Consider the following 22,074-nt stretch of genomic DNA (forward strand, 5'->3'; position numbering starts at 1 on the left):
ACAGCAAACTATGACAGATTCGTGTTATGGCTGATTATGTTACATGTGCAATACCAAGCTGGTTTCATCTGTGTATAGTAGGTGATTCTGACTACAAGTTATTACCCTCTAAGGGAGCACAGCAAGAACTGGTGATCAAACAGAACTGCACTAATATACATCTATAATTACTGCTTTTAAAACTGCTTCCATTTTATATGTCTCTTAACAGACATTAAAAAAATAAACATATGACTGCTGGATATTAGGGCACAATTGCCTACACCCTCTGGAGTCTGGCTGCACCTCCAGCTTCATGGAATGTCTTTCCATATGGAGCAGCTAGGTGTCCAACTGCTTCATGGCAAAGGTTCTTTAAGACTGGGTTCACACATAAGTGAACTGAATGTGGCTTACACCCCATCCGATTCACTGAACATTTGAAAATGTTTTTTTCAATGGGTTTTGTTCACATATGTGCTTTGCGCCCGCACTCTGCATTGCTCAAAAAACAGCGTTTTCTAGGCAGTGCGGTGTGAATTGCAGGCACATAATCTTCAATGGGAACGCATTTGATTTGCAGATGTGTTCTGTTGTGAACAGGAATTCTCTCCCCCTCCTCCAATACCTCCCCTCTCCCTGGTCAGCTGATCTGCAGCTACATTGGAGAGGAACCGCTGAATGAATCATTTTTATCTTGGCAGGCAAACCAGAGACAAACTTGTAGTTCTCAATGGACCAGGGGCATGCTAATCAGCAAGTTTGTAGTCTATTCACACTCCCTCCATCTTTCCAGCCGAAAGCCTGTACAAAGGTGTGCGCAGAAAGCTGGAGGGAGAGCGTGCAGGAGCCTGGCAGTGCACACATAATCTGCCGATCACAGGTATTGTACTTTGCAGGCTCCTGTAAAAAGAAAAAAAAAATGATAATAAATGCACTTTTTTTTTTTTTTAAAGGTGAACATAACCTTTCATGACTAAATGTAGGGTTAACACGCATACAGTGCCTGGGGCTACAGCATCTCACAATGCACCCTTGTATTTCACTCACCCTGGTTGGCATTTCCAGGCTGAGGCAAGGCATTGGTTAAGTTGGGGAGCTCGCTGACGTGGTTGCCATCTTCCCAGGGACAGACATCCACACTATTCCACTTCTTCAGCTGTTTCAGCCAGCTGGCTTTCTGCTCAGATTTGCAGTGGGGATTTAAGACAATGCACATCCAAAGAGCACCTACAAGAGAAATTAGAAAGATATTAATTAAAAAAAAAAAAAAAATCCATGCTGAAAAGATTTATTTAAAAACACACCTAGAATACATTCTTTGCTTAGTCCGTGTTGAACACTGAAATGCTTCTGACGTCAGGGGGCACTAAAGTGTCTCTATACCCAAAATACTTGATAGATAGAGTGGGGAAAGGCTTGAACCTATATAGGGACAACCATTACCAGACAGGAAGCAAGGAAAATCTGCCTCAGGAAACAAAAACTGACACCAGTTTTATCATTCCCACACTTAATGAATGTTACCCCAACATTTACCATGTACGTGTGTTAAAGTATCTTATTCTCTTTGTATTGTTTCCTTTGTGTGAAATATCTGGTGTTCCTGCCAGTCCCTCTGCTTTCCCATTTCAAACTGACCCCACTAGGCATGAGAGCACAACCAGAATACTGACCATGTTGGGTTGGAACACACACACACACACACACACACACACACAACCACCTCCCCCTGCACAGCCATTCATTGTGAAGATCAGTGTACTGCTGTTTCTCTACAATCCCTCATGCAGCTGAGAACAGAGATTATGTGATCAGTTATACAAAAGAGCGTGCTGCGCATTTTAGTGTGTTCACAAACGCAGACAGAATCGAGCGGCATAGCGTTAAATGCCAAACAAGTAAAAAAAAAAAAAAAGCAGCAGATGGATATTTCCTGTCTATCTATCCGCCCCATGAAAAATGTATAGATTTTCCCTTGTCCATGAATATGCATGACAAGTCATAAATAAAATAATAAATAATGCTTCTGGCTCCTCCCCCTATCCCCGCTCTGAAAAACACGTGTACGTACATGTCTGGAGGGATCTAGTAGAAAGATACATTTCTGTAGAGCCAGGAACTGATGTGACGGATTCAAAATTTTCTGTATAATGCTGTAGAATAATTAGGAGTTCTGTTTAGGCCCCTTTAACACCTATGCGACTTGTCCTACGACTTGCAACTGCAAAGTTGCATGACAGGTTGCACCCCATGATTTCCAATGAGTACCATTCATACTTGTGTGACTTCATGTCACAGAGACTTCAAAGTAGGACCTGCACTACTTTGATCCACAGACCTCAAGATTACACAAGCATTGCCACAAGTCGCAAAATCATGGCAAAATCACGCGACATTCAGGATGCACAAGTGTGAAAGGGGCATAAAGGGGAAGTCCACCCTAACACTAAAATCTCTACATCTACAGACATTTACAATCTAAGACTAACCTATCTAGCCTTGTAAAGAAGAAATCGTTATACATACCTTTTGTAAAGCCGCTTCGGTCTGGTCCCACACTTAGCTGTCAGCGGTGGCTTTGTTGAGGAGGCAACCAACAACGTGAGCCCCATAGTAACTCTATGGGTGACGTTACTTCCCATTCATTTCACCGTGGTTGTCGGCTGTCTCCTCTGCAGAGTTTCCGCCACTGGAAACTGGACCAGAGTGGCTTCAAAAAAGGTATGTATACTGATTTCTTCTTTAAGACTAACCTATCTAGCCATATAAAGAAGAAATCAGTATACATACCTTTTTTGAAGCCTGCTCCGGTCCAGTTTCTAGTTGTGGAAACTCTGCAGAGGAGACAGCCGACAACCACGGTGAAATGAATGGGAAGTAACATCACCCATAGTTACTATGGGGCTCCCGTTGTTGGTTGCCTCCTCTGCACATGCCTCCTCAAAAAAGCCACAGCCGACAGCTAGGCAAGGGGACCAGACTGGAGTGGCTTCAGAAAAGGTATGCATACTGAGTTCTTCTTTACAGGGCTAGATAGGTTAGTCTTAGATTGTGGATGTCTGTAGATGCAGGGATTTTAGTGTTAGGGTGGACTTCTCCTTTTAAATATGACAAGAAGTGGTAGTTTATCACTTAAAGGGAGTTCCAACCAAAAAAAAAAAAAAGAAAAGAAAAAAGTCAGCAGCTACCAACTTTTAATAATCAGACACTTACCTGTCCCAGGGTCCAGCAATGCTGGGGAACGAAGCCCTGCTCGTCTCCCCCTCCTCTCTGCGGTGCAGGCATTGTCACTGTGGGTGCCTGGCTGTGGCTTCACAGCTGGGCATGAAATGTGCATGCCACGTTGCGCACTGTGACTGGCCGGGCAATCCGGGATCTGTGACGTGTCCCAGAGGAATGCCGAGGGGGGAGGTGATCTCCCTTCCGACACCACAGTGCCCTGGGAGGAAGAGGGAGCTGGACCCTCTAAAAAGAGGGTTTCTGCCCCCATCCCACAAAAATGTCATGCCAAATGTGGCATATCAGGGGGTCACCTTCTCTTAAAGAGCATGTTCCATTTTTGGGTGGAACTCCGCTTTAATCTAGATCTCCTTCTCATGGGTACTTTGTCAAGCTCATAATTTCTGTTTAATGTGATGTAAAGTGACATTTATTTTTTTGAAAATATATAACAAATACATAAATTAAATAAATAATAAATAATACTCTTGGCTCCTCTCCCTATCTCCGCTGAGTGCCCCCAGAGCAAGCCGTTTGCTATCGAGGCTCGTTCGTGCACGCCCCCGAGCTGGCTCTGTGTTTCCATGGACACACAGAGCACAGCTCAGCTTTGCCCCTTCCATAATAGTGGGACGGACAGCAGAAGCAGCCACAAAGGAGACAGGGAGAGCCAAAGTGCCTCCGCTCTCATGCACATCACTGGATCGAGATCAAGCTCATAAGAGTATAAGAAAAGGGAGGGAGAAGAGCTGCATGCATAAGGTATTTTATCTTACTGCATAGAATGCATTAGGGTAAAAAACTTTCTGCATTTAGAACCAATAAATGCACAGGAGTGAAATCTAGGGCCACTAAATGAACTTCAAAGTTAGAAAAAGCATGGAAACCAATTGTACTTGGTATGGAAGCTAGCAACACAAAGAAGACAAAAAATAATAATAGAGAAGCATATTAGTAATTATCATTGCGGCCAGCTAAAGCTTCCAGGATAAAAACTGAATAAATTATTTCAGACACACCTGAAGCAAAACAAAAGACAAATTATTATTCGGCGTCTCATTTACAGACCAAGTCAGTCTCCTATCATTCATCAAGGCTTCAGCTGCTCTAATGGCACCAGACTCCTCTTTATTGTCATTATTTCAGCAATTAGGTTAAGCAAGAAATTTGTTTAACATTCTTTTTCTTTTCCCTTTGAAGATCTGCAAAAGAAATCTAATTTGTGCTGACATTTCACACATACCATGCTAGCAATCTGCATCCCTGACACTGCATAACGGGTGCGTCTGAACGCATCAAGGTCTGAAACAAGCCAATTTTCACATGGAGAGATTTTTTAATCAGCTGTCTCTTCACTGACGTGAACCCTGACAGCGGCGTGAAGACGTCTGAAAGTGCTATTCAGCCACACTTCATTTGCTCATTAAAGGATGCGTTTTGCACACTTGAGGACATGTGCTCAATCGGCTGAACAATCTGCTGGAGCGATGGATTCGCAGAGAATCTGCAGAACAGGCATTCTGAAGAAGTACATGACAGAGGAGCATCCCTGCCCCCTTCAAAAGCTCATACAATACCGACCAATGAGCCGTCTGCAACCATGGCGTAAAATAATAGAAAGGCAGCTGGAATGTCGAGAGACCTTGAAGCACTATTGTGGTACAGAGTAACAGGAGTGAAATCTAGGCCCACCGTGTACTTCGGAGGTCATGCACGATACTATGCATGGTGTGGACAACTAGCAATTACATCCACCGGGCATTTGTGACATCACACTTCATCCTGGCCAGTATACTTATGAGGACAGGTAAGGACATGCTCTGCATGGAAGATTGAGCAGAGATGAGGAAAGGTACTTGAGAACAGGCTAATGCTGGCCATAGACGGTTGGAATCTTGGACAGCTCAGCAGGAACCGGCCAAGATATAAACCATATACAGGCAAGCTGAATGTACCCAAGTTGATCTATCAACTTAGGTACAACCAACCTGCTGGATTTTTGCATGGGATTATTGCAAGCGACTGTTAAAACAGCTAGCAATAATCACGGTGTTCTCTAGGCAGGGGCGGCTTCCCCCTGCTGGGAGAACACAATGGCTTGGCGGGAGGGATTCCTCAACACTGACTGCTTGCAGGAAAGAAATTTGCTCTGTCTATGGCCAGCCTAACGCCGGGTGCACACCAACAGCTTTCCCTGCTGAGCTGTTACATTCCGACACACTGCGATCAGCGCTCTTTGCCATTGGCTGAGTGCGCTGACTGGGAGTCGGTCGGCTGCTAGTTTTCTAGCATGTACGTCCGACGTACACACACGCCAAACGCGGGCAGATTTTTTTTTTTTTACTGCCCGATGTCTCCCGACATTCAGCCTGTGTGTACAGGATGCTGGGAGCCAAATGGTGAAACCCCCACGTTGACCTTGGCCAGAGAAATGGGATCCAGAGCTAGTACTGTAACCCAACAGGCAACAGTTAAAATCAGAAAACAAAATTAAAAATCTGCGCTCAAGTTTAAAGGAATCCAAAAGCAACAGCCAATGCTATATCCTAATAGCATATAAATATACAAGCTACAAGTGTGGCGTGTTTAAAAAAATAAATTATATATATATATATATATATATATATATATATATATATATATATATATATATATATATCTATATCTATATCTATCTCACACAAAAAAAACACCATCTGGTGCAAATAAAGTGAAAGCATTAGGTCAAAATGCTCATGAAGGACACAGCAATTAAAATACACAAGCAGTGATCACACACAAATATCTATTTTATTACAGGTACTTTAAAGCGCTGCATAAATTACCGATGACACTATATCATATTTATTATACATTCACATCAGTCCCTCAAGCAGCATACAAGCTAAGGTCCCCAACTCACATTCATACATACACATACTAAGGCTAATTTAGACAAGATCCAATTAACCCACACAGGCACAGGGAGAACATGCAAACTCCAGGCATGTAGTGCCGTGGTTGGGATTTGAACCCACAATCCTAGTGCTTGTCAGTGGAAATTCTAACTACAAATATAGTGCACAATAAATTGCAGACAAAAACAGTCAATATGCTGACATTATGAGTGTCCATACGAAACAGTATAAGGTGATTAATCCCCCTGCTGGTGCCAGTGTGACCTAGATATTCCTCTCACTGCTCAATGCTCAAAATGGCCAGGGGGGCGCGCCAGAGCGTGAGAAGCAAGACACAGATATATTGCTGAGCCTACCTTTGCCACCCACCCACAGTAAAAGTGGCAGCCCTAAAGTGATTAACGTGAACATATGAAGATAGAAATTTTGAATACAACACCATTGATTTGTTTGCAAAGGTGCTGTCTCTAGAAGTGTTATCCTGACCACAACGTCTCTATTTCACGAGTCAGTGATCTGAAACAAGACAGCAATGGAGGCTCCCACATTGCTGGGCTTTCAGGTTTCTTAATAGAGGAGTTCCAGTCAGCAAAAAACAAAACAAAAAAACCCCATTAAACTAGCAAAGTACTTTTTTTCTATAATTACTTAAACCAGCCATACATGGATCGGAAGACGGCTGGTTCAGCGAGCACAACCAAATTTTGATCCGTGTATGGGCAAGTTGGTTGTACAGAAGTCGATCTACCTATTTACTGGTGGTAGACTTTAAATGGCAGATTCAGCCATTGCGCAGGCTTTCGACATTACACCACATCATTTGTATTCGCATCAGTCCTAACGGAACTGACTAATGAACCTTCCACAATCCATACACTTAAGCGAATACATTTATATCATAACATTTTCCAGTGTACAACCAAACTATCACTTATGCAATCAGATAAAAGCCATTTTTTTTAGAACAGATAATTTTTTATTGAAAAAAGTAACATTTTCATTTTACAACTTATCTCATAACTGAGAGGACACAGTTTTATCCATTCTAGTGGCCACCCGGCTACATAATGTATGTGTTTACATAAAAATCAACAGTTCATGTAAAATAAAGAAGCATTGTCTAGAAACTGTATATATATATATATATATATATATATATATATATATTACATCGGAGTCTGTAGTCCTTAAGTTACTTTATACTGTGTGTGCCCTCATCCCAACTCCGCTCCCAACCCTTGGCAGGACAAACAGCGAGCGGGGCATGAGTGCCACTTACTCCTAAACAGCGGGGAGTGGCTCACAGTGTTTATATATATATTAACTGTTGGGTAAAACAAAAAATATATTCAACCACTGCAGATCCAGATACCACTGTATTAAGTATATCCTTTCAGTTTAACGTATACATGGAGTGCCACCGCACCGTTCCCCTCGGTCACAACACACCATCCATCTGAATATAGAGAATTTTATTTTGAACCAGGCCCAATATCTTTAGCAATTTTGGCCATTTCCAAAGCATGTGTACAAGTGTGCCATTGTCCACCGGACAGCAAGGACAAAATGCCTTATATGGCATTTGCGTAATTTCTTGGTTGTACGGTAAGTGAGGTGGATAATAAACAATTGGGTACATTTTTGAGATGGCATTTTAAGTACATTATCAAGTATGGTGGTCCATTCCTCATCCGAAAGATGTCCTATATCATCCCCCCAGCCAGCTCTGCAGTTCCGTGACATAGCTTTAGATACTTGACATATGAGAGAAGCATATAAGGAGAATATTTGTCCCTTACGGGATGATGATGTAAACAGTTGTGCGAGTATTGTGAGTCTAGTTAGTTCCCAAGTAGAGATTGTAACTTGTGCCGATATAGTGTGCCAAAGTTGCAAGTATTGGAAAAATACGGTATTTGGCTGATTAAATTCCACGCGCAGTGATTGGAAGTCTCACAGGAGGCCCCCATGGTACAACTGTGGAATATACACAGCCCCACTCCTAGACCAGGCTGAGAAACCCTGTAATTTACCTAATTCTGGGTAGTTTCCGTTGTTCCAGATATGTGACCAGTTACTATAGCCTGCATATTGGAAATGTTGTTTGGCTTTATTCCTTACTCGGTCTATGAGTATCAGGGTGGAGTAATATGGCAACGCCCCTAGCTCTCCCACTTCTATGTATTCCACGAGGCCATCACCAGACAGCTGTGTGCGGATAATATTCCTAATAGGATCAGAGGACTAGGGGTACAGCCAGTCCATTAAATGCTGCAACTGAGCTGCTATGAAATAGTAAAATGGGTTGGGAACTGCCAGGCCACCCAAGTCCTTTGTTTCCTGCAGAGTTTCCAACTTAATACGTGGAACCCGTTTTCTCCATATCACTGTGCAGAAAATGGTATTGTATTATTTAAACACATGGATAGGGATCCAGATGGGTGCATTGTGAAGCACATACAAGAGTTGCGGATTCCAAATCATTTTTATTAGGTTACAGCGGCCAACTACTGAGAGGGGTAATTTAATCCAGCTAGCTGTTTTTTCCTGAAAAAAAAGGAGGTCTAAAAGTAATAATGTAGAATTGTCCCAGTTTATTTTGAACCCAGAGAAGGTTCTATGAATCTATGAATTAATTCCATAAGGTTTATCAGTGAGGCAGACGTGTCGCCAAGAAAAAGGAGCGCAACATCTGCATACAGTGCCAGTTTGTTTTGTAGCCCACCTCATTTAAACCCACATATTTCAGAGTTCCCTCTAATGGCCGCAGCCAGGGGTTCTATGGCCAGCGCAAATAGCAGAGGGGACAGGGGACAACCCTGTCGTGTACTCCCCTGTGCAGATCAAAGGATGGTGATAAGGTGTTATTAATTCTGATACATGCTTTCGGTCTTTTATATAATAGTTTGATCCATGAAACGATTATCTCCACCAGGTTGAATTTTTACAACACCCGCCATAAGTAGTTCCACTCAACACTACTGAATGCCTTAGCAGCATTGAGCGAGAGAATAGCTCTCTGACCCCGGTTGTCAGTAGGTAGTTGCATATTCAGATAAAAGGCAACAGATTGTTTACCAGAGATTGATTAGGTATGAATCCGGATTGATCTGGGTGCACAAGTTTAGTCACCACCTTTGAGAGTCTCATGGCGATGACTTTTATAAGTAATTTTAAGTCCGCATTCAGCAGGGAGATGGGTCTATAGGATTCCGTTTCATTAGGATCTTTACCTGGCTTCAAGAGGACCACCGCTTCATACATAGAACTCGGCAAATAATCTAGGGAATAAGCATCAGTAAGCGTACAGAGTATAATTCAATTGGAAAGCCATCGCTTCCTGGGACTTTTGAGTTCGGAAATGTGGCCAGTGATAAAAGCCAATTAACATCTTGCTATGTTTCTGAATTATAGGGAACACCTACAAGAACCCTACACAAACACAGAGAGAACATATAAACTCTGTGCAGACCATGTGACTGGTGGAAACCAATCCTTGACCCCAATACTGCAAGGCCACAAAGACACCACATCAATATCACTGCCACCAGATGTTATAGTGTACATCAATAGAGAATGAACATGACAGGCAAATATACACTGATCAGCTATAACATTATGACCATTGACAAGTAAAGCGAATATAATCTTGTGACAATGACATATAAAAGTGGGTGGGATATATTAGGCAGCAAGTGAACATGCTGACCCTGAAGTTGATGTGTTGAAAGCAGAAAAAAAAAAAAATGGGCAAGATTCAGGATCTGAGTGACGGTGACAATGGCCGAATTGTAATGTCATGATGACTGGGACAGAGGAACTCCAAAACGATAGCTCTTTTTTCCTGGTCTGCAATGGTCAGAACCTACCAAAAGTGGTCCAAGGAAAGAAAACTGGTGAACCCATGACAGGGTCATGGGTGGCCAAGGCTCATTGAGGCATGTGAAGAGAGAGAAGTCTGGTCCATGTAGCCTGATCCAATAGAAGAGCTACTGTAGTTCAAATTGCTAAAAAATTGTATGCAGCTTCCAATAGAAAAGTGCCAGAATGCACAGTGCATTGCAGTTTGTTGGGTATGGGGCTGTGTAGCTCATGCAGACCACATGTCCACAGCCAAAAGAATTTACAATGAACACATTAGCATCAGATCTGGACAACAAAGCAATGGAAAAAGGTGTCTTCGAGGTGTTAAATTGGCCTCCAAATTCTCCAGATCTCAGTCCATCGAGCATCTGTGGGAAGTGCTAGAAAAACAAGTCTGATCCATAGAGGCCCCACCTCACATCTTACAGGACTTAAAGGATCCACTACTGATAGCATGATGCCAGATACCACAACATACCTTGAGAGGTCTAGGGGAGGACCAGGTCTTGATGGGTCAGGGCTGTGGTGATGGCAAAAGGGCGGCCTACTCAATATTAGGCCGGTGGTCATAATGCTATGGCTGATCTGTGTATATGGACAGATTTTAAAATCTCTTAGATGGAAATTTATACCGCCATTTCTAAAAGCAGATGCTGGTGACCACAGTTCTGGATACCCCAAAATATATATCATTGAACGTCGAACAGATAATTATTTAAATGATTATTTTTTCGTTGCTGAAAACAAAGAAACCCTCTAAGAATATGTGCACCCTGCCCCCATTATTTTCCATTCCCATACACCTGCCTAAGACGACCCACCGAGATCACATTTCATGAACATGTGAAAGCAAACAAAGGGGGTTTAGAAAGTAATTAAAAAAAAAATCTGCATCTGGACACATCAACATCACACCACTGTAGAAGATCAACAGCGAATCTCAATTTCCAAACGGGAATCCTCAGATTGCAGGCCAATTCCTGAAACACGAACCAATCCGACACAAGCTTCTTTGTTAAACAAATAACTGAGGGCTGGCTTTTAAGGATTTCAAGGCATCCATGCAAGTGGGAAGCTTTTGAAGAGTTCTCATGTATGCCATTCAAAAGAACTCAGCAAGAAAAAAAAAAAAAAAATCATATTTGAGATAAGAGGAACGGTCGATGTGAGGATGATTTGATGGCAATGACATTCCTGGGCGACATCCTCCGCCACATGCACTCCTTCTGTTGTGCTGTAGCCAGCTCATCACTGAACTCTCTCGGGAAAGCAGCTAATAAAAGACTTTACCCTACACCGACTCTCCAAACATATGTGGAGGATAGACCACTGCCAATCACATCTTCCCCCAATTACATTTTCATAGTCACACACAATTCCAGAGAAGCCACTTCAGAGCAAAGCTGATAAAAAACAGCAAGCTCTTCTCTAAACCCGTTGATCGCCGAGCAATATTCCAAGTCAACAGTCGTCCCTTCTTAAGCCAAAAATCCTCCTTTATATTGGTTTGAAGGATGCAATAAGGAGGAATAAATGAAAACACACTGAGGCACGTCACAGCAAAGACATCCTTAGCCTTTGTTAGATCAGAAAGAGGCTGTTCGTGGCCCTGTACTTGGCCGAGGAAATGGGAGACGGCGCATTCTCTGATCGCTTAAAGCACGCCAAGGATCGCCCTCAAATTTACACTCTGTCATCGATTAAAGAAAAATATTCTTCGAAAAAAATAAAAGTAAGCTGGCTACAAATAACACTTAAAGTGGAAGTAACCTCACTGTATCAATCTTTATCCCTCTCATCTACCTCCCCATCTACACCTACTTACAGAAATTGCTAAAAATGATCCCAATTTGTATTTTCAGTGTTCATTTTGGCAGCAAATTTCAATTTATTTTTAGTGTCAGTCTTTGGACTAAAATGGCATTTTAGTTTTAGTACCATTTTAGTCTTCTGCAATTGTTTTAGTTTTAGTCATATTTAGTCGACTAAATCTCCAGGACATTTTAGTAGACTACAACTCATTTTAGTCATCTAAAATCGAATGGGTGTAGTTAAATTGTAATGCATTATTTAATCATTTCTCTACAATTATCAAACTCGTTATATACTGCTGGAGTGAAAAATCGAATATGTTATTTATGGTATTAAGGTATGGACATGAAATGCAGACCAGTGTTCATTTTTACATCAAATTTCAATTTCGTTTTAGTCATAGTCTTTTGACTAAAATGCCATTTTAATCTTTTGACTAAAATGCCATTTTAGTCTTTTGACTAAAATGCCATTTTAGTCTTTTGACTAAAATGCCATTTTAGTTTTTAGTCAGCTCAATCGTTTTAGTTTTAGTCGTATTTTATTTGACTTAAATGGTATTAAGTCAGTCGACTAAAATGTTTTAGTCAACGAAATTAACACTGTTTTCAGGTGTTTTTTGTGCTCTTAGGAAGCACTTCCGGGTCCCCAGCCTAGGCCAGTCACCGCTACCTCCTGGGATTGATATGTCACAGTTATTTAGAGGCATTGTGGTATTAAAAGGAGAAGTCCAGCCCAAGCTCATTTGGCTGGGCTTCTCTTCTGGACCACAGGAGTGCAATTCGTTCTACACTCCTGTGACCCGTTTTCAGCAAGGAGCAGTCTGAAGTCCACTCTCTGCTGACGTCACTGCCATCAGTCGAGGCAGCGTGCCATCCCAACTTAGGAAGTCTGGATCTGCCAGCTGTTTGGACTGATGGCAGTCTGAACCACCCGCTCCCCCCGCCCCTCCACACCTCAGAGCTCCAATGAGCATGGAGGACAGAGCAGGAGAGCTGCTGACTGACAGTCAGCAGCTCTCCACTCGGGAAAGTGAGAGAACCGAGCCATCAGCAATGTTCAGTGGCTCGGTTCTCAGTGCAGAGACGCAGGGGGACAGCCACAGCATCGTTCTGATGCTGCATCCATCCACCTAGGTAAGTATGTATATGCAAAAAAATAAATAAAACAATACTACTCTTGTAAGCTTCAACTGTGCGGCACATCTGCACGAGTGGTGGATTTCTGTGCTTGGGCTAGTGGCAATCTGCCAGAAGCTGGCAGCATTTGTGTGCACACAAAGAAATCTGCCGTGCCTGCAAAGACTTCAGTGGCACATACGTGCCTGCACCGGAGTTTTTTAAAAATGATGGTGCAGCCGGTGGCCATTTATTTAGCGATTTAGTACTACTTCAACTAAAAAGGCTAGTACTGTTCAAAAATTAACAAGTGAATAGTTGCATTACAAAAGTGGATGCAAACTCAAACTGAAAAATATTTAGTCCACTAAAAAATAAAACAAAAAGGCTGTTTTTACCACATTACTGCCTACATGACAATGCTTCTAATCTCCTGCAACCACGTCATACCATGTAACCATGGGTTGCAGGAAAGGAAATCACTTAATTCCCCCCCATCAACACTGACTGTGGCATTATTGGGTTCTCCTGGCAGGGGGAGCTGTCACAGCCAGAACATAATGATTACTGCTAGCAGCTACAGCCGCTGACAATTGCCTGCTAGAAGAAATCCGACATGCTGGTTGTACCCAAGCCAATTGATGGGTTGACTTAGGTACACACTTGGTGCTGATGGGGGCATCCTTCCCGTGGAGTGATTGTGTTCTGCCAGTGGATGGCTTTAGGTGATGGCACTGATTGGTCAGGAAAAACTCAACAGGCTGGTTGTACATAATTCGATCAATAGATTCACTTGTGCTCAACCAGCTAGCCCGGCATGCATGGATGGAAATTTGGCCGGTCGGCGGTGAACCAGCAAAATTCTGATCCATGTATATGGCTGGCTTAAGACTCAGAATTATTATAGATCAAAGCACTGGGAGGGGGAACAGTAAAAAGAAAAAAAATGAAGACTTAAAGCTAAAAAGGTAAAGCTTGCTTGACAGCACATAAGACTACATTGCAAGTAGCAACACTGCATCTTTAAGTATCTACTGCCACCTTGCAGAAGAAAAAAAATGCATGCATGCCCAAGGAATAAATGATCCTGACACAAATATTACCATGTATAAAATTGGTATGTTGGCTCATTACCTTGTACAGGGAAAAAAATGCTTACAAATAAATGTTATAAGCAACAGGAAAGAGATGATCTGGAAGTTTCAAATAGCATGCACATTTAAATATTTATTAAAGGATGTAAGCAGTAACCAAACCCATCCAGAGGGACTAGGTTAATGGTTTTGTGCAATCGAGAGGAGGGAAGCTTGTAGGCATTAAACTCTACAGCCTGGATAAATCAGTAAGGTGCTCTTTTGACCTATTCTGTGCTAAAGGTTTGTGGAAACCCATCAAACAAAATAGATTCTGCATGAGGATCAAGAGTGATTACAGTCCTGTATAATGTGGAGCACTGTGAGCGCCATCTCCAGTCATCTGTAACCTTTGTGTAAGTGGAAACATGACCACCACAGACCCAGCCATCCAAATATATTCCAGCAGCTAGGTCGAGTGTATCGCAGCAGTATTCAGACGATTGGGAAATAATGAAAATGAATCGAACAGAGAAGCACATCCCATTTCGAGCAATGCTGGGCTTCTCTTTGTTTCCATGCTGGTTCTTGTCCATCCTCTGTGCAATGGTTTTCAAGCATTGTAAAGGAAGGCCGCAGAATAGAACCGGTTCTAGGGGGCCGTGTTTCCAGGAAGAACAGAATGTTTCATTTTGCTCTAATTCATTCTATTACCGAATTAAACTTTGATGTATTGGTCTTGACAAGTGCTTCATGCCGATTGTATTGTGCATGATAGTATAATCACTCCCCATGCATTGCGTGCTGCCTGGCTGATTAATGCAATGGATTTTTGATGGTGAGGGGGAATTCATGCAATCCAGAAGACTGCATTCTATTTATGGCTGGGAACGCGGGAAACAGGAGCGTAATGTCCGAAAGACAATCGTTTTTGTTTTGTAGTGTAGGTGTATTTCTTGCCTGCACTAAAGATCATCTGCACTATGCAATCATCTGCATTAAAGCAGTAGTAAACCCAAAACCAAAAATATACTGCAGCTTAAAGTGATACTAAACACACGCACTGTTTAATTTACATTGTCCCTTCTATTCTATCGCAGGTATTCTATCGCAGGGATAGAGAGGGTAAAAAATGGAGGGGTATGTCTATATATCAAGAATAATGTACAAGTGAATGTGAGAGGTGACATCACTAAGGCCCCTTTCACACTGGGGCGGGAGCGGCGTTGGCGGTAAAGCGGCGCTATTTTTAGCACCGATTTACCGTCATTTTTGCTGCGGTATTCACCCGCTAGTGGGGCGGTTGAAAACCCCTGCAAACTGCCGCTGCATTGATTTCAATGGTTTAGGAGCAGTGAATACACCGCTCCAAAGATGCTGCTAGCAGGACTTTTTTCACCATCTTGCTGGCGCACCGATCCAGTATGAAAGCCCCCCGGCTTTCATACTAGAGTGAAAGGGGCCAGTTTTTTTCAGGCGCTATTTTTAGCGTTGTGGCGCCTGAAAAACGCCTCAGTGTGAAAAGGCCTAAGGGTGCTAGGGAGGAGGTGGAATCCTTATGGGTAGAGCTCCAAAGGGATGAAGCCAAGGGGAAAATAATACTGGGAGAATGCTATTGGTCCCCTAACCTGAAGGAGGAGGGGGAGACGGATCTCCTATCACAAGTTGGATTAGCAGCAAGGATGGGAAGTGTTATCATAATTGGGGATTTTAATTATCCAGACATAGACTGGGCTGAGGGAACCGCACATTCATCCAGTTCCTAAAAGTCTTGCAGGACAATTTTATGCTTCAGATGGTAGACACCAACTAGAAATAGATCTACTGGATCTACTATTTACTAACAATGCAGACCAGATCACGGATGTGGATATACGGGGCAATTTAGGAAACAGCGATCACAGGTTAATTGGCTTCAGTATAAATCACACAAATAGGAAACATAAGGCGAATACAAAGACACTGAATTTCAAAAGAGTCAACTTCCCTAAACTACGAACCTTGTTAGAAGACATGAATTGGGATAACATTTTAGCAACAAACAAGATGGAGGAGAGATGGGTTTGCTTTAAGAGCGTATTAAATAAGGGCATTAGCCAATGCATCCCATTGGGTAATAAATTGATATAATTGAATAAATTTAAAAAGCGCAAACACCTGGATGGCTTAAAGAGGAAGTAAACCCTGATGAGTTTACTTCCTCTTTCATTCCCTGCAAAGGTAAAGCATAATGGACTACTATGCATCGCATAGTTGTCCATTATGTGTCACTTACCTGACACAGGAGCCAGCGAAGTCACCGCTGTCCCCTGTAGTCCGGCGCATCCATCTTCTCTGTGGGTCTCGCTGCTCCGCCGCTGTCATTCGGCGAAGCCATCACTCCCGTGCATGCGCACGGGAGCCAACACTCGCGGCATATCGCCGTTGACCGCGGCGCACTCAGTGCGCCGCTGTCTATGGCGCATGCGCCGTAGACAGCGGTGCCTGTCTTTCGGCAAATATCTCCTAAACCGTGTAGGTTTAGGAGATATTTCTTGGACCTACAGGTAAGCCTTAATCTAGGCTTACCTGTAGGTCAAAGTGTGTTGTAAGAGTTTACAACCACTTTATCTCCAATGTAAAAAATGCATATAAAAGCAAAGGAAAGGGCCTTCAAAAAATACAAGGGATCATCGTCATCAGCATTCAGACTTTATAAAGAATGCAACAAGAAATGTAAGGGTGCAATCAGGGCGGCTAAGATAGAACATGAAAGACACATAGCGGAGAGCAAAAAAAAAACAAGAAATTCAAGTATGTAAGTAAGTAAAACAAGTATGTAAACAGTAAAAAAGGGAGGACAGATCATATCGGGCACCATAAAGAATGAGGAAGGACATCTGGTTACAAAGGGGGAGATGGTGAAGGTATTGAATTTATTCTTCTCCTCAGTCTCCCCTGCTTACAGAATCCTGTGATATCACTACACTTGTAGTCCACGGATACCCCTGGAGAAAATCTGCAGGAGCCAGAGCATTGCACCCACGACCACTCATCCATGCTTTTCAGTCTCCAGTGCAAAATAAACGCACCCATTTTCAAGAAAAAGTGTGCAAAAGTGTGCAGTTATTTTTTTTCTGCCAAAGGTGGAGTTCTCCTTTTGGGAGCCTGACAGTGGGATCTCTTATGGACAATAGATTAACGTACCACCTGCCATAAGGGTATCAAAGTGGTTATAATAAGGCTTACCTCCAGGTACTGGAAATATCTCCTAAACCTGCACTGTTTAGGAGATATTTACCATATATGCTTGCACCGAGGTCATGCGTGCATATGCTGCAGTGACGTCATCGCCACTCTGGCCAATCACTGCGCTGGACCCCACAAACCCAAAAATAACCATCGCTGGTCACAGCGGTGTGTGGGGCCACTGCAACAGCTTCGATCTATAGTGCTAAAAATAGCGCTTGTATAGTGCCTCTCCTCTCACTCCAGTGTGAAAGCCTGAGTGCAGTGCCCTGGCAGGACACCAAAAAAAAGTCCTGCAAGCCACATCTTAGGATGCTCCTAAAGTGCCTCTGCCCATTGAAATCAATGGGCAGTGCCGCCGAACCACCGGCATAGTGCCGCTACAGCGGCGCTTTGCGGGGGTGGTTTTAACCCTTTTTCGGCCGCTTGCGGGGGTTAAAAGTGCCCCCTAGCAGCCAAGAACGATGGTAAAGCGCCGCTAAAAATAGGCAGCAACAGATCGCAGGCGTGACATCGACCTAACAATGCAAAGAAAAAAGCAGTCTGTGCATGAAAGTGTCGCAGCGAACCGTCCCTGCCATAACACAATGTTTACCGCTAGCAATAATCTTATGCTTGAAATCCAACATGCTGGTTGTACCCAAATCAATTGATGGATCGACTTGGGTATAATCAGCCAGCCAATAGATGGATTGAATCTCGGCTGGTCCCTGCTGAAAAGACCGAGATTCAAACCATCTATGGCTGGCTTAAGCCTTTCAGGATATACTTAAAGTGCAAAAGGCATCGATACCCATAGTAGATGGCCAAAGATTTTTCCCTTTCAGATATTACGTTTCATTAGCATGAATACAACTGCTCAGAATCTGAACGGTCACTACACTATTGCTTTGCAGCATTATTTTTCGCCAACACCAATTCCCTGCAGATTCTCAGTTGGGGTACATACAGCCAAGTGTGTACTAACAAGCACCTGGAATTGTCACTTCGCCTGGTCTGCGATACTGGCCTTCGAATGATGCTACCTGACTTCCCATCAAATTAAACTACTGGGAATCATTTAACAATCCCAGCTTTATTAAACTGTCAAATGAATAGCCCCACATTTGATAACACTAGCTGCACCAATTATAGCTTTTGCTTTAACGTTGACAATTATAATGATTCATTTCTGGCATGTGAAAAAGGAATTGCAAGCTCCTTTGAATTACCTGTTCAAGAAAAAAAAAAAAAAAAAGGTCCTTTTTGTTTAATGTCACTTATCGTTTGCAAAAGTTTAAATAGCTACAAAAGGGCAATAGGATTTTTTTTTAAGTTTATATCTAATCATTTAAATATGATGGGGAATGGGCCAGTATGTGAGTGAGAACGCCATTGTTTTGCAGTGAGCCCTACTGGTGACATTTGTATTCAGGTCCTATGTTCTCCATGTGGCTAAAGGGCTTCCAATTTCATTTCACAGCCAGGAGCGAGCAGAAAACACCAATTAACTTGCAGATCCCATTTGCTGACAAAAGTCGGCCCCCTTCTCAACGTCTGGCATCTGGCAGGGCTCAGATCGGAGCATGAAGTCTCACAAGGGTACCAGTCAGTTTTATCAACCGAGAATAAAGAACAAAAAGCTTGCATCTAACAGATAAGGCTGGGCCTCTGCTCCTGAAACAAAAAGCAACTAACAAGATATAGGCTTTATTTACTAAAGGCAACTCCACTTTGCACTACAAGTGCAGTCGCTGTAGATCTGAGGGGGACATGCAAGGAAAATAAAAAAACAGCATTTTTGCTTGTACATGATTGGATGATAGAAATCGGCTTCCCCTCAGATCCACAGCGACTGCACTTCCAAGTGCACTTGTAGTGCAATGTGGATTTGCCTTTAGTAAATCAACCCCAATGTATGCTTTATTACCAACACATGTTCTGGCAAGTACACATAAGCATCCAAAAGCGCTGTACACATTCACACTAAAATAAGGCCCTATCAGCACATCCGATAAGTGGGCAAGAAATAATATGGAATAAAACTGCTTAAAGGGGTTGTAAAGCTTTTTTTTTTTTTTTTTTCTAAATAGGTTCCTTTAAGCTAGTGCATTGTTGGTTCACTTACCTTTTCCTTCGATTTCCCTTCTAAATGTTTTTTTCCTTTCTCTGAATTTCTCATTTCCTGTTTCTCCTCAGTAAACTTCACACCATCATCCGAGCGGTGTTTAGTCAGCCAGAACAGCTTACTGAGGAACAGGAAGTGAGAAATTCAGACAAAGGAAACAAAAAACATTTAGAAGGGAAATCGAAGGAAAAGGTAAGTGAACCAATAATGCACTAGCTTAAAGGAACCTATTTAGAAAATAAAAAAACGAACCTTTACAACCCCTTTAATGTGTATAAGTGCAGTTTGGCTAAAGCAGATCTTCACCCTCTGTAAGTACGTCCCCATTCTACATGATAATCTTTTTTGTTTATTTACCTTTTTTTCTATAAAAAGGATATGTTCCTGGGACATGCACGTCACATATCCCAGGGGTCATAGCCCTTCATTTACAAAGGGGGGGAAATGCCCAATGACGCATCATCAGGAGGCACACCAGCTGAACCCGGTGGGCCTCTTAATGACATCATAAAAAACATGGTGGTACTGGCCCAAGCAATGGCAGAAGACAGGAGGATCTCAGTGGGACAATGCTGGATCTTCTGGTTGGATGAGTATCTGAAATGTACTCAACACACCACCTGGTATGCGGGTCAAGATCTTCTTTAAATCTAAAAGTGTACATAGAGCAAAAAATATTTTTTTTTTTTATAGCCCAGGGAAGGGTTAAAAACCCCCACCAGATAGTTTTTTTTTTGCCCTACCAATTGGGAAATTTCCCTTCCCCTCCTGTCCTGGAGATGCAACAGGAAGGAGAAAAAATATTCCAAGAGTGAGTCCTTTTGTCTTTGCAAAATGTGTCCCTATTGGACACATGATTATGTATGGTTTAGTAAATAACTGCCGATGTCTTCCCTGTACTCCATATTGCTCTTATGTAGCCAGCCTGTCCACAATTGTAGAGTAATTATTGCTTCCTACTTGTGCCTAATGACCTATTTCCAGCTGTGTGACAGTAGGTATCGCACAGCCACTTCCTGTCTGTACTTGACTACCCGCTGTAGTTCTTTAGACTACAGAGGTCATGTCAACATTACTGACACTGATACTGGATGGATTTGATGGATTGCAATTAACATACAATTTTGCCCAGTTACATCTACCTCCAGAACCCTGCTTGTATTAAGTCAGCCATACATGGATCGAAATTCAGCCAGTTCAGCGGTGACCAGACAAATTTTGATCCACGTATGGACTAGCTGGTTGTACACCAGTAGATCTATCGATTGGTGTACAACCAGCCTGTCGGGTTTTCCCTGAACAATCAATGTCACTGCCTATAGCCACACCAGGAGGATTTCCCCATCCACCTTGAATGTGTAGATGGTTGAATGAAAAAAAAAGCGGTGAAGGAACGGTGTATACACCGCATTGATTTCAATGGGCAGGAGCGATGAAGGAGGGTGTATACACAGCATTTATTTCAATGGGCAGGAGCGGTGAAGGGGCGGTGTATACACAGCATTTATTTCAACGGGCAGGAGTAGTGAAGGAGTGGTGTATACACAGCATTTATTTCAATGGGCAGGAGCGGTGAAGGGGCGGTGTATACACAGCATTTATTTCAATGGGCAGGAGTGGTGAAGGAGCGGTGTATACACAGCATTTATTTCAATGGGCAGGAGCGGTGAAGGGGCGGTGTATACACAGCATTTATTTCAATGGGCAGGAGTGGTGTATACACCGCTTCTTCAGCACTCCAAAGATGCTGCTTGCAGGAGTTTTTTTTTAATGTCCTGCCAGCACACCGCTCCAGTGTGAAAGCTTTTTTTTATCGCTGTAGCATCTGTAAAGCGCCTCAGTGTGAAAGGGGTCTTGGGATCAGATTTGTCCACCAAAACGTTGCAATCCCACTAAAAATCACTGATTGCCCCCATTGCTAGTAAAAAAAAAAAAAAATATTTAAAATAAAAATGGCATAAATCGAACTAATAGTTTGTAGACACGATAATTTTTGCGGAAACTAATCAATAAACGCTTATTGGGATTTTTTTACCAAAAATATCTAGCAGAATACATATTGGCCTAAACTGTTGAAGAAATTTGATTTTTTTTTTTGAGGAATGTTTTATAGCAGAAAGGAATAATGTTTTTTTTTCCCCATTTAAAATTGCTACTTTTGTTTGTTTATAGTGCAAAAAATAAAAACCGCAGAGGTGATCAAATACCACCAATAGAAAGCTCTATTTGTGGGGAAAAAATGACATAATTTTATTTGGGTACAGTGTTGTACGACAGCGCAATTTTCAGTTAAAGCAACGCAGTGCCGTATCGCAAAAAATGGCCTGGTCAGCAAGGGGGTAAAACCTTTCCAGGGCTGAAGTGGTTAAAAAAAAATTTTTTTTTTACCATCTACATTCTGTAAAAATAAATCCACAATGAAGCCAGAAAAAGAAAATGCTGCGTCCAAGAAGCTCTCTGTCTCCAGGATGAAATGGCTTTCTTTCTGGTAAATAAGTGAGGACAATGCAGATTGTTCTTCCTCTCTGCAGTCTGACAGAAGGCCGCACGGAGCTAGAGAAGACAAATATCCTCTGTGCTGCAGTTTCCCGTCACAAATGTGCTGGAATACCTCCACAGGCCTGTCTGATTCTGGACTTCTCTGCCACAAGCTGCTGCCTCTGTAGCCATATAGCAAAGCTCTGACATTCTGTGCTACTGGCACCTCCAGCCGCATCTCCAAACAGGGAGCGAAACTTTCCAGCCAATCTGTACAGCCTTCCATAATGGTCTTT

General features: G+C 42.5%; 1 protein-coding gene across 2 annotated transcripts in view; it reads right to left on the reverse strand.

The window, feature by feature from the left end:
• The window catches only part of ZSWIM6 (zinc finger SWIM-type containing 6), a 187,937-nt gene that overhangs the window by 41,963 nt on the left and 123,900 nt on the right, over positions 1 to 22,074 (reverse strand). For both annotated transcript variants that reach the window (XM_077462679.1, XM_077462678.1), the window contains exon 5: positions 1,030 to 1,209. In XM_077462679.1, the coding sequence (XP_077318805.1) occupies positions 1,030 to 1,209 (180 nt within the window). The remainder of the gene's footprint in view (positions 1 to 1,029; positions 1,210 to 22,074) is intronic.

Source organism: Lithobates pipiens, unplaced genomic scaffold (genome assembly GCF_037356315.1).
Source record: "Lithobates pipiens isolate NorthernLeopardFrog02 unplaced genomic scaffold, aLitPip1_a1.2 Scaffold_3, whole genome shotgun sequence".
In the NCBI taxonomy this organism is placed as follows: domain Eukaryota; kingdom Metazoa; phylum Chordata; class Amphibia; order Anura; family Ranidae; genus Lithobates; species Lithobates pipiens.